At 42.4% G+C, this 11,196-nt stretch overlaps 2 protein-coding genes across 2 annotated transcripts; one reads left to right on the top strand and one right to left on the bottom strand.

Annotated features, from left to right (window-relative positions):
• Window positions 1-437: 437 nt before the first annotated feature.
• On the top strand, window positions 438-1,778 carry LOC122759293 (histone H1.0-B). Its single transcript, XM_044014061.1, has one exon. The coding sequence runs from the start codon at window positions 705-707 to the stop codon at window positions 1,293-1,295; it is 591 nt and encodes a 196-aa protein (XP_043869996.1). The 5' UTR covers window positions 438-704; the 3' UTR covers window positions 1,296-1,778.
• A 783-nt stretch (window positions 1,779-2,561) lies between these two features.
• rhot2 (ras homolog family member T2) lies at window positions 2,562-10,882 on the bottom strand. Its single transcript, XM_044014060.1, has 19 exons — window positions 10,673-10,882; window positions 9,199-9,257; window positions 8,991-9,072; window positions 8,816-8,859; window positions 8,683-8,736; window positions 8,514-8,566; window positions 8,159-8,267; window positions 7,970-8,071; window positions 7,671-7,769; window positions 7,464-7,572; window positions 7,264-7,384; window positions 7,053-7,137; window positions 6,817-6,962; window positions 6,611-6,711; window positions 5,439-5,569; window positions 5,271-5,351; window positions 5,050-5,172; window positions 4,354-4,556; window positions 2,562-4,270 (listed from the first exon to the last, which is right to left on the bottom strand). Exons 1-19 carry the CDS (start codon window positions 10,707-10,709, stop codon window positions 4,153-4,155), a joined length of 1,857 nt encoding a protein of 618 aa, XP_043869995.1. The 5' UTR covers window positions 10,710-10,882; the 3' UTR covers window positions 2,562-4,152.
• Between the last annotated feature and the right edge of the window lie 314 nt (window positions 10,883-11,196).

Genomic DNA, 11,196 nt, shown 5'->3' with positions numbered 1-11,196 from the left:
AAATGTATCGCGGTATTAAAAGCAAAAACGGACGCGTGCACTGTCCGAACCGCGTGTGTCCGCTCGAGCATAGATTCAGTGTGCATGTGCACGGTGTGTTTTCGCGCTCGGTTCCGTCTGTTTGGGTCAATTTAGCGCGAATTGTGCAAAATTGTTGGCGGCGCGCGCTACTTCCAGCGGGTTTTCCTGGAATAAAAGTTGTTCGGCGGCGTGCACGAGGCGGAACACGCGTGTCAGCGTGAAGCCCAATGTCTCTGCTATGAGCCCATGGGGTTTCGTGGGTCAGTACTGCGCCGTGGGTTTTATATTTGTCACGAGATGGAGGATGAAGAAACACAAACAGGACGGCGCCAGTTCCATGGAGTCCGCTAGATCAGCTGCTGGCAGTTGCTGTTCTCAATCAGGTCCGCAGATAGGCTTCATAGGCTCCGTGAAAGCGCCTGTGGAATAAGACACCTAAAGTGATCCAGCGGCTTGACGCGGAACTTTGCGTGGATGTTCAAAACAACCTTTATTTGACTCGAGAGCAGAAAAAGGGAGACTTTGCCACATTTTGAGGGAAAGTTTGATTCCGTGGCGGTGTTTACGCTGTTTCTGTTTGTGGCGGCTCCGGCGCAGACTTCCAGCGGATCCGGGTGAAATTCACATCTCCAGGACTTTCTTTTATATTTTGGTCAACTTTACTGAATAAGAACTCAGTCATTATGGCAGAAACATCGGCGGCTCCAGCCAAAGCCAAGCGGACACCGAAGACCAAGAAACCTGCGTCTCATCCCAAATACTCGGAGATGATTAAAGCAGCCATCACCAACGACGCCAGCCGGACTGGTATGTCCCGTCAGTCCATCCAGAAGTACGTGCGGGCGAACTACGACGTGGGCGACAACGCCGACTCGCACATTAAAACGGCGCTGAAGAAGCTGGCGGCGGCCGGGACCCTGATCCACACCAAAGGCACCGGCGCGTCCGGATCCTTCAGGATCTCCAAACAAGACGACTCCAAAAAGTCCAAGACGGCTGCGTCCGCCAAGCCAAAGAAAGCAGCGAAGCCCGCCGCCAAGCCTGCCAAGAAGGTGGCCAAGCCCAAGAAGGTGCCCAAGACGCCGGAGAAGCCCAAGAAGGCGGCGATAAAGAAGGTGAAGAAGGTGGCGAAGAAGGCGACGCCAGTCAAAGCCAAACGGTCTCCAGTCAAGAAAACCAAGGCAGCCAAGCCCAAGGCGAAGCCCGCAAAGAAAGCGGCCAAGCCCAAGAGAAAGTCACCGAAAAAGGCAGCGAAAACCGCAAAGAAGAAGTAAACAAAAAGGACAATAAGAGACAGAACGAGAGATGTAAATAGTGATGGAAATGTTTTCGTATATGTATTATTTTTGTAAGGTCCCATCCAAACTTTTTGCTGTTTTTACCAGTTTTCTCTCCATTGCACTAAAGTTGCTCTAGAAACAATTGTGAGCATTTTTTATTTGGCGTTAATAATAAGAATGATTTCTGTCTGATCCTTTGATTTACATATTAATCCTAAGGGAGGAAAAACAAACAAACATGTATATAGTTGAGAGTAGATGCATGGGGTCACACCGGTGTGCAGAAATGAGTCTGTACAATGTTAGACTGTAGGAGGTGGACGTCAGCACGGCTCTGTGGTTGTTACTCAAACTCCAGTCTGTGAATGTTCTTATGTTCTAACGACTCATCATCATCATCATCATCACATCCCACTGTGTCCAGTCTCCCTTTTTCAAGACTGTTTATACTGCAGCTCAATAAACACTTGCCATTTTTGTCTTATGTGTTCCAAACTTATTACGCGCGCGTAAAACACACGGTGGAGTGAGGGGACCTGCGGTCGCAGGGGGATTATTAAATATGGCTAATCAAAGATTAATAGGACTAATGCTAATCCGGTCAGTGACACCGTGTCCACTAATACGCGTTACAGAGACGCACATTAACCGCAGCAGACAAAGCCCACTGATGGATAACATAAGTCATATAGAAGGAGAAAAGCATTTTTTAACATTTATAAAGTAACAATAAAAGTAATATTAAGCACTTGGTGGGGAAAAGAGGACTAAACCATATGTATGTATTTTAAAGACTCTATATGGATATCCTTCAGTTTATACATGTGTGTACAAGTAGAGAAAATTAAATTAAAGTAGAGCTAACTTACGTTTGTATAATAACACTCACAAATAAACAAATGTAGAGATGCATCTCATACTCAGACTGACACCACGACATTGGCTCCACAGGAGAATGTGTTGCCTTCACTGACACACCCATTTCTTACTTACTTACTTGCCATCCCGCCGCTCCATCCCACGTGCAACACTGCCATCTCGTGGTGTCTTGCGGGAACTGTGCGACCCATCTTCTCCACTGACTGCGGGTTCACTACTTTACAGTGAAAATGATGAAAAGTCACAGTCAAACAAGCTTAGAAATCAGGCTGCTTTGTGTCCAGATGTGTCAGGACGTGTCTGAAAGGGCAGCGATCGGTGTTGCAGCAACACAAGAGTGATCAAACACGGGGAAAAACAACTACACTCCAGTCTACAGAATTAAAATATCACCAGCACGGTTTTTAATAGTACCTGTTTGATGCTGCAATTCAACAAAGAGTGTCTGGAAGTAAATCAATTCAACATTAGCACAGAAAACACACATCTCCGCAACCAGCACTCACAATGTTAAACTCTTTTTTTTTTTCTTTTTAAGGTGGAACTGAGTCCACACTGTCTGGTCTTTTATTAAGCATCTAAATCAGTTCACTTGCAGAGGGAAAACAAGTCATAGTTTTAAAAAGTTGCAGAAGTGCGTCCCCGCAGAGACGTTGGCGCGTCGTCGGCTAAATTTACCAACAGACAAAGACGTTAAACGATGACTCATGTTAGAAAAAAGATACAATGACGACGATTATGTGGGAGCACAGTGTCGGGTACATATGTGACGAACAGAAAAATCACAAATCCAGTTCAGTCTGACGTTCAAATTCATCCGATTTCAATGTGAAACAGAAGCAGTGGACGCAGAGATCGCAGCACATTTTCTTTCTTTCAGATTTGCTTTGCCTCGGTATATAAAAAAATATCTCTTGCTCGCAGCATTCAAATAAAACGACAGTCGTCTTCATGCACAAAGAGAAAAGCTCTCCATGCCACAGCAGATCTATGGAAGCCCTACGCTGCCAGTGAGATTCAAGCTCATTTAAAATCTTTTGACTGTGGTTTGCCTATAACATGCTGCTGGAGTCATTTGCCAAAACAGACTTCATTATCAGAAGTTTCAGCTGGATGTTAAATTTAAAAAAAGCTTCATGTGATGTCCTTTGGTTTCAGTCGGGTCAATTTGGCCTTTTATCCCCTCTTTTCTTTTAAAGGGCTACTTCACCCACAAATATAGTTCTTTTTTTCTTACTAATGTCCAGAGATAAATGCGTTCTTTGATCATCAGACGGTGGATCTGAGACACACGTCTCATTCCCGCAACAGCAGAGGACATTGGGATTGACAAAAAATAAATAAAACGTCTTTAAAGAAAATAAAAAGCCCTACACTGCCTTTCTGTCAATTATAATACGTTTGATGAATAAAAGTGTAATTGCTACTATTGTGGTCACTCTTAGTTTGACCAAGTGGGTAAGAAAATGGGTGAAACAGCCCTTTAAGCTTCTGAAACGCTGTCAAAAATCATCGCAGACAGATAAATGAGGGGAAAGAAAGTGGATTGGACTACAGTCTGTTTCCTCTGTTCAGATATACTGCACAGAAAGGTGCTTTAGCATTAGCAGTTCCTGGTGTATAGGCAGGCTAACTCCTATTTGGTCTGGTGAGACAATATAAGGCAGAGAAAGCTGGGCATAATAGTGGAGAGGACAATAATACAATCACTAGCTTCTGACTGCCTTTTTATCTCACTGAGGGACTTCATTGTCTCTTTTTGAGTTGAGCACCTGAAATGTCATCACAATACAAGGAGAACAGGCAGAAATATGAGGGAGAGTCCTGAGGCCTCCTCTAATACAGACTCTAGATCTGGTCTCTGAGGTTTGGTCTTGATGGATGAAAAGGATAAATCATATCAGAAAAAGAGAGTAATGAGACGAATAATAAAAAATAAATCAGAATAACAAAAAGCTTAGCTGGATGTGGATCATTTAAGTCGTACAACAGCTCTGTAGATAGCAAAGCCGAGAACGGCGACAACAGCAGAGCCCAGAGTCACTCTCAGCCAGAAGGATGTGTTGCTCATGTCGGAACCATTCAGATGTCTGTGGAGACAGAAGGGGAGAAATAACTTATCACCGAGGTTCAGCAGCAGCTCATCACGTACGCTCTTCAGCACGTTACGTACGGGTACGTCGCTGCCCAGGCCAGTCTGCTGTAGATGTTCTTGCTGGTGGAGTCGAGGAGCGCGGTGGAGAAGGGCAGCGGCGGAGGAAGTCGGTGTTTATAACAGAACTCTGCTGGGGTCATTCCATGGAGCTGCTTGACCTCAGGCAGGTCCACTTTGGAAGCAACCAACACACATGGGATTTTGCTTTCCATGTAGTGTTGCTGAGTTTGAAAGAAAATGGGACGCAGAAGTTATGTCACACGTACAAGGACGTGTTTAATGTGTGAATTTTTGTGATTGACTGTGACATTATTGATTTGCTGCGAAAAAAACACTTAAAAAACAAAATAATATACTTTAATTATGCCCCAGCACTCGAGGAAACGCCAGGATTTATCAATAAAACGACGCACATCCTTCAAGTCCAGCAAATATTTCATAAAATGCCTTTGAAATAGAGTCAAAGATCGTTTTCACTCAGGGTGTTGTTATTCCCAAACCAAATTTTAAAGGTTCATCGAAGTGGAATATCTTTTCAAGGAGAAAGTGATGGTTACTGGGTTAAAAAAAAATAAAAATTCTGAATACAGAAGAAACAGGAGACACAAGTGTAGTAATATTTACGGGAAGAACTGCTGCTCGAGCCGTGACTGAAACTGTAAAAGACACCGTCATTATCCTTAAAATCCTCCCGTTCCCTTTGTTGTGACTGACCTTGTATATACTGGCACAATAATCCAAGGAATGTGGGTCACTGTTGTCGTACATGAGGCAAGCCACGTCACACGAGGCGTCCGATGCCTTCAGGAACTCTGCTTCCACGTCCACCTCATAGAGCTGCAGGGGAGGGGTAAAAAAAAACAAAAGAAGTGTGAGGTACACCAAGAGGTCAGAGTTTAAACGGCAACAACGAGATGGAGATTGAAGCAACTCACGATCAGGTACTTCTCCTGGTTGCTGACTTGGACAGTGTTTATGGCGTAAGGGGAGAAGGCACTGCTGGGTTTTCCCGACTCCTGTAAAAATATCACCACAGAATCATCGCAGTTTTCATAATGTAAAATTGGACAATGTCATCTCCATACGAGCAGACGGCGCCGTACCACAACGTCGCGGCCGAGAAAGGCCTGGAGGAAAGCGGATTTTCCCGTCCCCCGCGGTCCAATCACCTTGCAGAGAAACACTGAACGCTGTGTCTGGCTCTTTTCCAGGTCCACCTCTTTCTCCCGTGTCACTGCACGTACCCGACAAACGGAAACACACGATATCAACCTCACAGCAAAGAGAAAATCACAGACCTGTCACGCTGGCTGCCACCTGCTGCGCCTCTCAAATGGCACAGTGAATAATAAAGGTTTTTGATTTTCCAATGTTTACAACTTGCTATGGGAAAGGCAATATTTTCTATGCAGTGCTGCACCGTGGGCTCATCATGTTTCAGGCTATATTAATTAATTAAGAACCAACCTGTTGTTTCAGTTCATCTACACTGCAACGGATGAGTTTGTTTTTTAATTTTTGAGAAAAAAAATTCAACCAGAATTAGGATTAAATGGGAGAAACAAGTCCATTTTAGCTTAATATGTTCTGGCCTTAATTAATCACATTACATACAGTATATCTCACACATGGGATGTCTGGATGTCAGACCTTTTAAGATACTGAAACGAAGCAAAGACACACATAATAACAACCCAACTGACATTGATGTTGATGATATGAGACAAACGTGGCTAAAATAAATGCAAGACAACGACTAAATTGATTGACAACTTCAGTGTTTAAATGTGTTACATTCTGTTCTTGAGAAAGTGTATTGTTAAACGTTGGAGAGAGAGGACGGAGAGACGAATGAAAGGGCATTAGTTTAATGTGTCCCTGACGTGTGCCTATCAACTTCCCCAGTCCTCGCATGTCCGCAAAGACACTACTCTCTTCTAAATACGAGTGAAAACACTTCCTCACACGATAAGCTCAAGTATTAATAACTAATGTAATCATTAATCCCTATAATTTTTTGTATAAATACAAATATTCCACATGTGTGAAAGTGAAGACAAACTAAATATTCCTTCACACCCCAAGGACAAACAGGACATGTGTGTAAATCTATTAGGACACAGGGAAGTGGATTAATGCTGATAATCCTCCTATAGTGCTTAACTATGAGACTGGGACTTAAGTTGACATGAAGATGTATGGTATATGTTTGTGTGGTGTTCCACAGACAGGTATTCCCCAGAGGTTTGTCTGAATAAGGACAATATTAACACACCTGTGACTGCTGAAGTCTGTGACTCCCGCTCAGTGAGGATAGGGTAGCCGAGGTATCCAAGGTGCTCCAGACAACGGTGGATGTCAAGGTAGGCAGAAAGCCTGCGTGTGAAGGTTTAACATGTGAGCTTTGAGCAGTGGAATAAAAGACAAAGAAAAGCCTTGGTTTAGTGGATGCGACAGAGAGAGAGAGAGAGAGACACTTACGTCCACTGACAGAGGTAGCCGTGGTTCGAGATGAAGCCCTCATCTGTGGTTGGCACACTCATGTAGACCTCTGCCCCCCATGGCATGTAGGGACACACACAGAACAGGTTCCTAAGCTCGGTGGGTGACAGAGCACAGTCTTTGTCCTGAGAGAGGAAGAGAACATCTTATTTTAAAGCACGATCGGCCTCCAATGTCGTACAAAAACATTTAGCGATCACACTGGCACCACTCACTTCATCGTACTTGTCAAACAGCTGCTGGAGGAACTGGCGGCCTGAACTGCTGAGCTCTGTGGTGCAGCCGACAGAAACCCGAAGTCTAAAAAAACACAAGAAAACAGCAACACTACACGTTTAAAATGTGTGGGAATGCGTGACAAGTGTGTAAAAACAAATATAACATGGATGAGCGGCATTTAACAGCTGAAACTGTGAGTAGACCTACTCGGGATAAAGGTAATCGTCAGTCAGTTCAAGGTTGTCGTCATAACCAAACTTTCTGAGGATGGTCCACGTGGTTTCATGCCGACCCCTCTGGATAAATAATGTATTAAGGAACAAGAAACCTGAAATAGAAAGACAGTAATGAGACCCAACAAAAACATGGTTTACAGTTACATGATCTCATTTTTTTATTCATTTAACCATTTAGAGTCAGGCCGTTGTCTTGCACTCCGTCGCTGGTGTTCTTCCAAACGACAGTTTTCACATCTTCTAAGGCTTGAGGGGCCAGAGGATTCCCAAAACAAGATTTCTATGAAATAAAAAGATATCCTTTTATTTTTTTTAACAAACACAATGACATGTTATGGCTCAAAACCAAAATAATGTGAAGTGACTTGAACTCGACACCTGAAATCTGTTGAGTTCGGCGTCGCTGAGAATGCGGTCGTTGTCCTGATCGGAAATGTAGAAAATTCTGCTGAGGGCTCGCACACACAGAGGTTTGAGCTGCGGAAAGACGTTAGAAGGACAAAGGTGTTAAGGTGTTATGGGATTTACCTTGACCTGTGATCAGCTGTGCACACACAGATGAGAATAGAACATTACAAAACATTTCTGTACTTAACATCAAATAAATTCTCTATTTCAATAAACAGACAAAAAAAAGCATTTGAGAGAATGTGTTATTTATAACAACAATGGCTGACCTGCTTGTCCTCAGGGTCATAGAGAGGCGCAGTGGGGTGAAGAACTGCTTTCTGTGCGTAGTAGAACAACTCTGAAATGTTTTTCAGGTTCTTTGCGGAACACTTAAGAGAGAATAAGAGCAGAGAGAGAATATTTCAGACACAGTTATTTACACAGGATAAAAACCACATTCTAGGACTCAGCCTCACCTCAACACACGTTTCAATCTCCGAGAACTGGTTCATGATGGGAAGAATAGTTTCCATTGAGCTCCCAGAGCGCAGATCAGACTTGTTCCCCACGAGAATGATGGGAATTCTGATACAACAAAAGACAGCGGTCAGGTTAACTCTGGGTATAACACTGTCATGATTCGCTGCATGTACAACATCGACATTATAATGCAAAAATGAGCAGCAAGCAACACAATGTTACATCTACAACAGGCTTAGACACCTAGACTGCCAAGTTTGCCAACATTACATGTGACCAGAGGCAGAGAGAGAGAGTTCAACAAAGAAGCAGAGGCTAAATGACACACACCCAGCAGCAGCTTATACATACTTGTTCCCTTTTTCTGCGTCTCCGTTTACTAAAGGTATCCATTTTGTTTTGATCTGGGGAAAAAAGAAGTAGTGTTTAAGATGAGTGCTGTTGTTTTTTATTTATTTAAATGATTACAGTAAATAAAAGCACAGTGTGAGAGAATGTTAATCGAACAGCAGGTTACTACCTTGTCTATTGTGTCCTCGTTGGTGACGTCATACACGACACACACAACATTAGCCTATAACAAATGTTGAAGGTTGATTACTTTAATTGTCGAAGCGCAGACAACCTTACAGACAATTTTACTTTCTACTGACCTTGATGATCTCATCTCTAAGGACGGCATCACTTTGCTCTTTTTCTGTCAAAGTCAGACACAAACACTCATGTTATGCATTTTCTATGTTTTTTTTTCTTTTTCTTTTCTTGACGTGTAACGAGAGAGACAGAGACGAGTCAGACGACTGGATCATGAGATTTAGATTATTTTACCTGTATAGTCCACTATGTGTGTAGGCACCTGCTCTGGTGTCACGTCAGCAGGGATGGTGATTTCTTCAGCTCTGGGTGGAACCTGTCGATATACTCTCAAATGAATCTCTGTTTGTGGCCATGTTTGTCAAAGTGTAGTAAATACAGACTTCCTTATAATTAAAATGTCTGTCAGTTGTGATAGAAAGCCACTCTCTTTCTCTCTTACCTCTTCTGGAAACTCTTCTCCAACCAAAGACATGATGAGCGATGTCTTCCCCACCTTTGCTGTTAAAAAAGAAAACATTAAGAGCATAAGAAAAACTGCCACAAAGAGTTGAAAATTAGGGAATTTGAACTTATCCGTCACATAGGCTGAAGGATAACGTTCATGAGGAGGCAAGTAAAACACACAAGAAGAAGAAGAAAGCAGTAATGCATAACTGCCTGATGTTTTACCCACCAAATCACAAACACTGTATTTTATTGCTGCTCTGCATTAGGACTGAATGATGAAATGTAGCCTTTACGATTGCAAGATCGATTTTAAAACGATTAACTGTTCGACTGACTATGTCTTAACTCACACGAAAGATTCAGAGCAGTGAAGAATGGGGACATAAGAGGCTATCACCGAGTATGGCGAGTATGGGTGGGATAATCGATACAGTGAGTATTGATATTCTGAGCAGTCATTTTGTTTACTCGTGTTACAAAAAAGGATTAAGCTTTCCATGGATTGTAAAACAAATAAATTAACGTTTCTATCCTCTAGATGGTGCCAAATGCTCACGTCAATTCAATCTTTATTGCAGACTTACAGGGGAACCACAGCAATCAATTTAGACAACGTTCATACAATCGTGCCAACGTCCTGTGAGCCTGGATGGCAGCTCTTCCTAGAGCGGGTTAAAGCCTCTACGATGCTGTTCTCGGAGAACATACATCATGTGTCTTTGGAGAGCTTCACATGTAGGAAACACAAAAACAGTTGAATGGCACTATGCCATCTGGGTCCCTGCAGCAGCAACCTCATTGCATCATTGTAGGCCACGATGAGCCTCCGCATACTACTTTTTCTGTAGTTGCACCAAAGATGAACCGCATACATAAGTGAGCAAAAAGCTTTAAAAGGTGAGAATATTACACTGAGAGAACACATACTACATTTGAGGAGCAACATATAAGCCTGAGCATCTGTAGATGCCTGTCATCGTTCATGTCAACAGTAAGGAAGTTGTGCGAGTACATCGCAATATATGGTTTCACAAACACTATAACATTTTTGCTATAACGTGATAATATCTTATCGGGAATTAAATATCGTGATAATATCGTATCGTGTTGTCTGTGGCGATTCCCACCACTAAACAATGTTAGTCAAGAGTGAGCTAACATGTCAATGCACTAACAGAGAAACAATACAATAAGCTCTAACAAATAAGTTTACTACGTAAGTTACTCTTAGCTACGCTAGCATTAGCGGAAATATTTTATGACACGTCTTTGAGGAAGAAAAGAACGTATAATGGCTAAATTAACATAAAAGCCTAACTATATATTGTTTCTTTATTACAGTGACTGTCACTTTACTATCAGACGCTGCTTAAGTTACAAAAGCTCCAACTTAGAAAAGTTAGCGACAACAGCTAATGTTTGCTAATCGTTTAGCTTGTGGTTAGCTAGCAGTGGCAGTGACTTACGTTCCCCCAGTAAAAGTATCCTGACGTCTTGCTTCATGTTTCCTCTCCGTGTGAAGGACAATCAGACGCGATGCTGCAAAGCTACAGTGACATTTATCTTTCATCTGAATGTCAAATATTCAAACTACAAGCAAATGTGTATCTGCTGTCTGCTATCCACACACACTGACATGCACCCAAGGTGAAACCATACCGTTCCGGTTCACCGTCACACACAAGAGAACGGGGAAACCACGCCGCCTAGTGGACAAGCATCACTTCACACCAATGTTCACGCAACAAATTGACCTCTTTAGATGATAATAATACCAGCAGGATCATGTAATATGACATTTAAAGTTGATTTAATGACGAGTTTAAAACTATTTTCCATAGTTTATAAAAATGAATCAAGATGATAACTACAACTTAAAAGGGTGATAATAGCAGCCATATTTACACCATTTGGGTCAATTAGGGCTGAAACAATTACTCAAATAATCGATTACTAAATGAATCATAAACTATTTTGATAATCGATTCAT

This window comes from Solea senegalensis, linkage group LG18 (genome assembly GCF_019176455.1).
Source record: "Solea senegalensis isolate Sse05_10M linkage group LG18, IFAPA_SoseM_1, whole genome shotgun sequence".
In the NCBI taxonomy this organism is placed as follows: domain Eukaryota; kingdom Metazoa; phylum Chordata; class Actinopteri; order Pleuronectiformes; family Soleidae; genus Solea; species Solea senegalensis.
Note: the sequence above shows the minus strand (reverse complement) of the source record. Positions and strands in the feature narration are given on the sequence as shown.

What these genes read in the sequence shown, in the direction of transcription:
- rhot2 (XM_044014060.1), bottom strand. Translation starts at nt 10,709, where the DNA reads ATGAAGCAAGACGTCAGGATACTTTTACTGGGGGAAC. An exon ending in ACACATAGTGGACTATACAG is followed by an intron (nt 8,860 to 8,990) that starts GTAAAATAATCT and finishes TGACTTTGACAG; the next exon opens with AAAAAGAGCAAAGTGATGCC. An exon ending in TGTTTGACAAGTACGATGAA is followed by an intron (nt 6,963 to 7,052) that starts GTGAGTGGTGCC and finishes TTCCTCTCTCAG; the next exon opens with GACAAAGACTGTGCTCTGTC.
- LOC122759293 (XM_044014061.1), top strand. Translation starts at nt 705, where the DNA reads ATGGCAGAAACATCGGCGGCTCCAGCCAAAGCCAAGCGGACACCGAAG.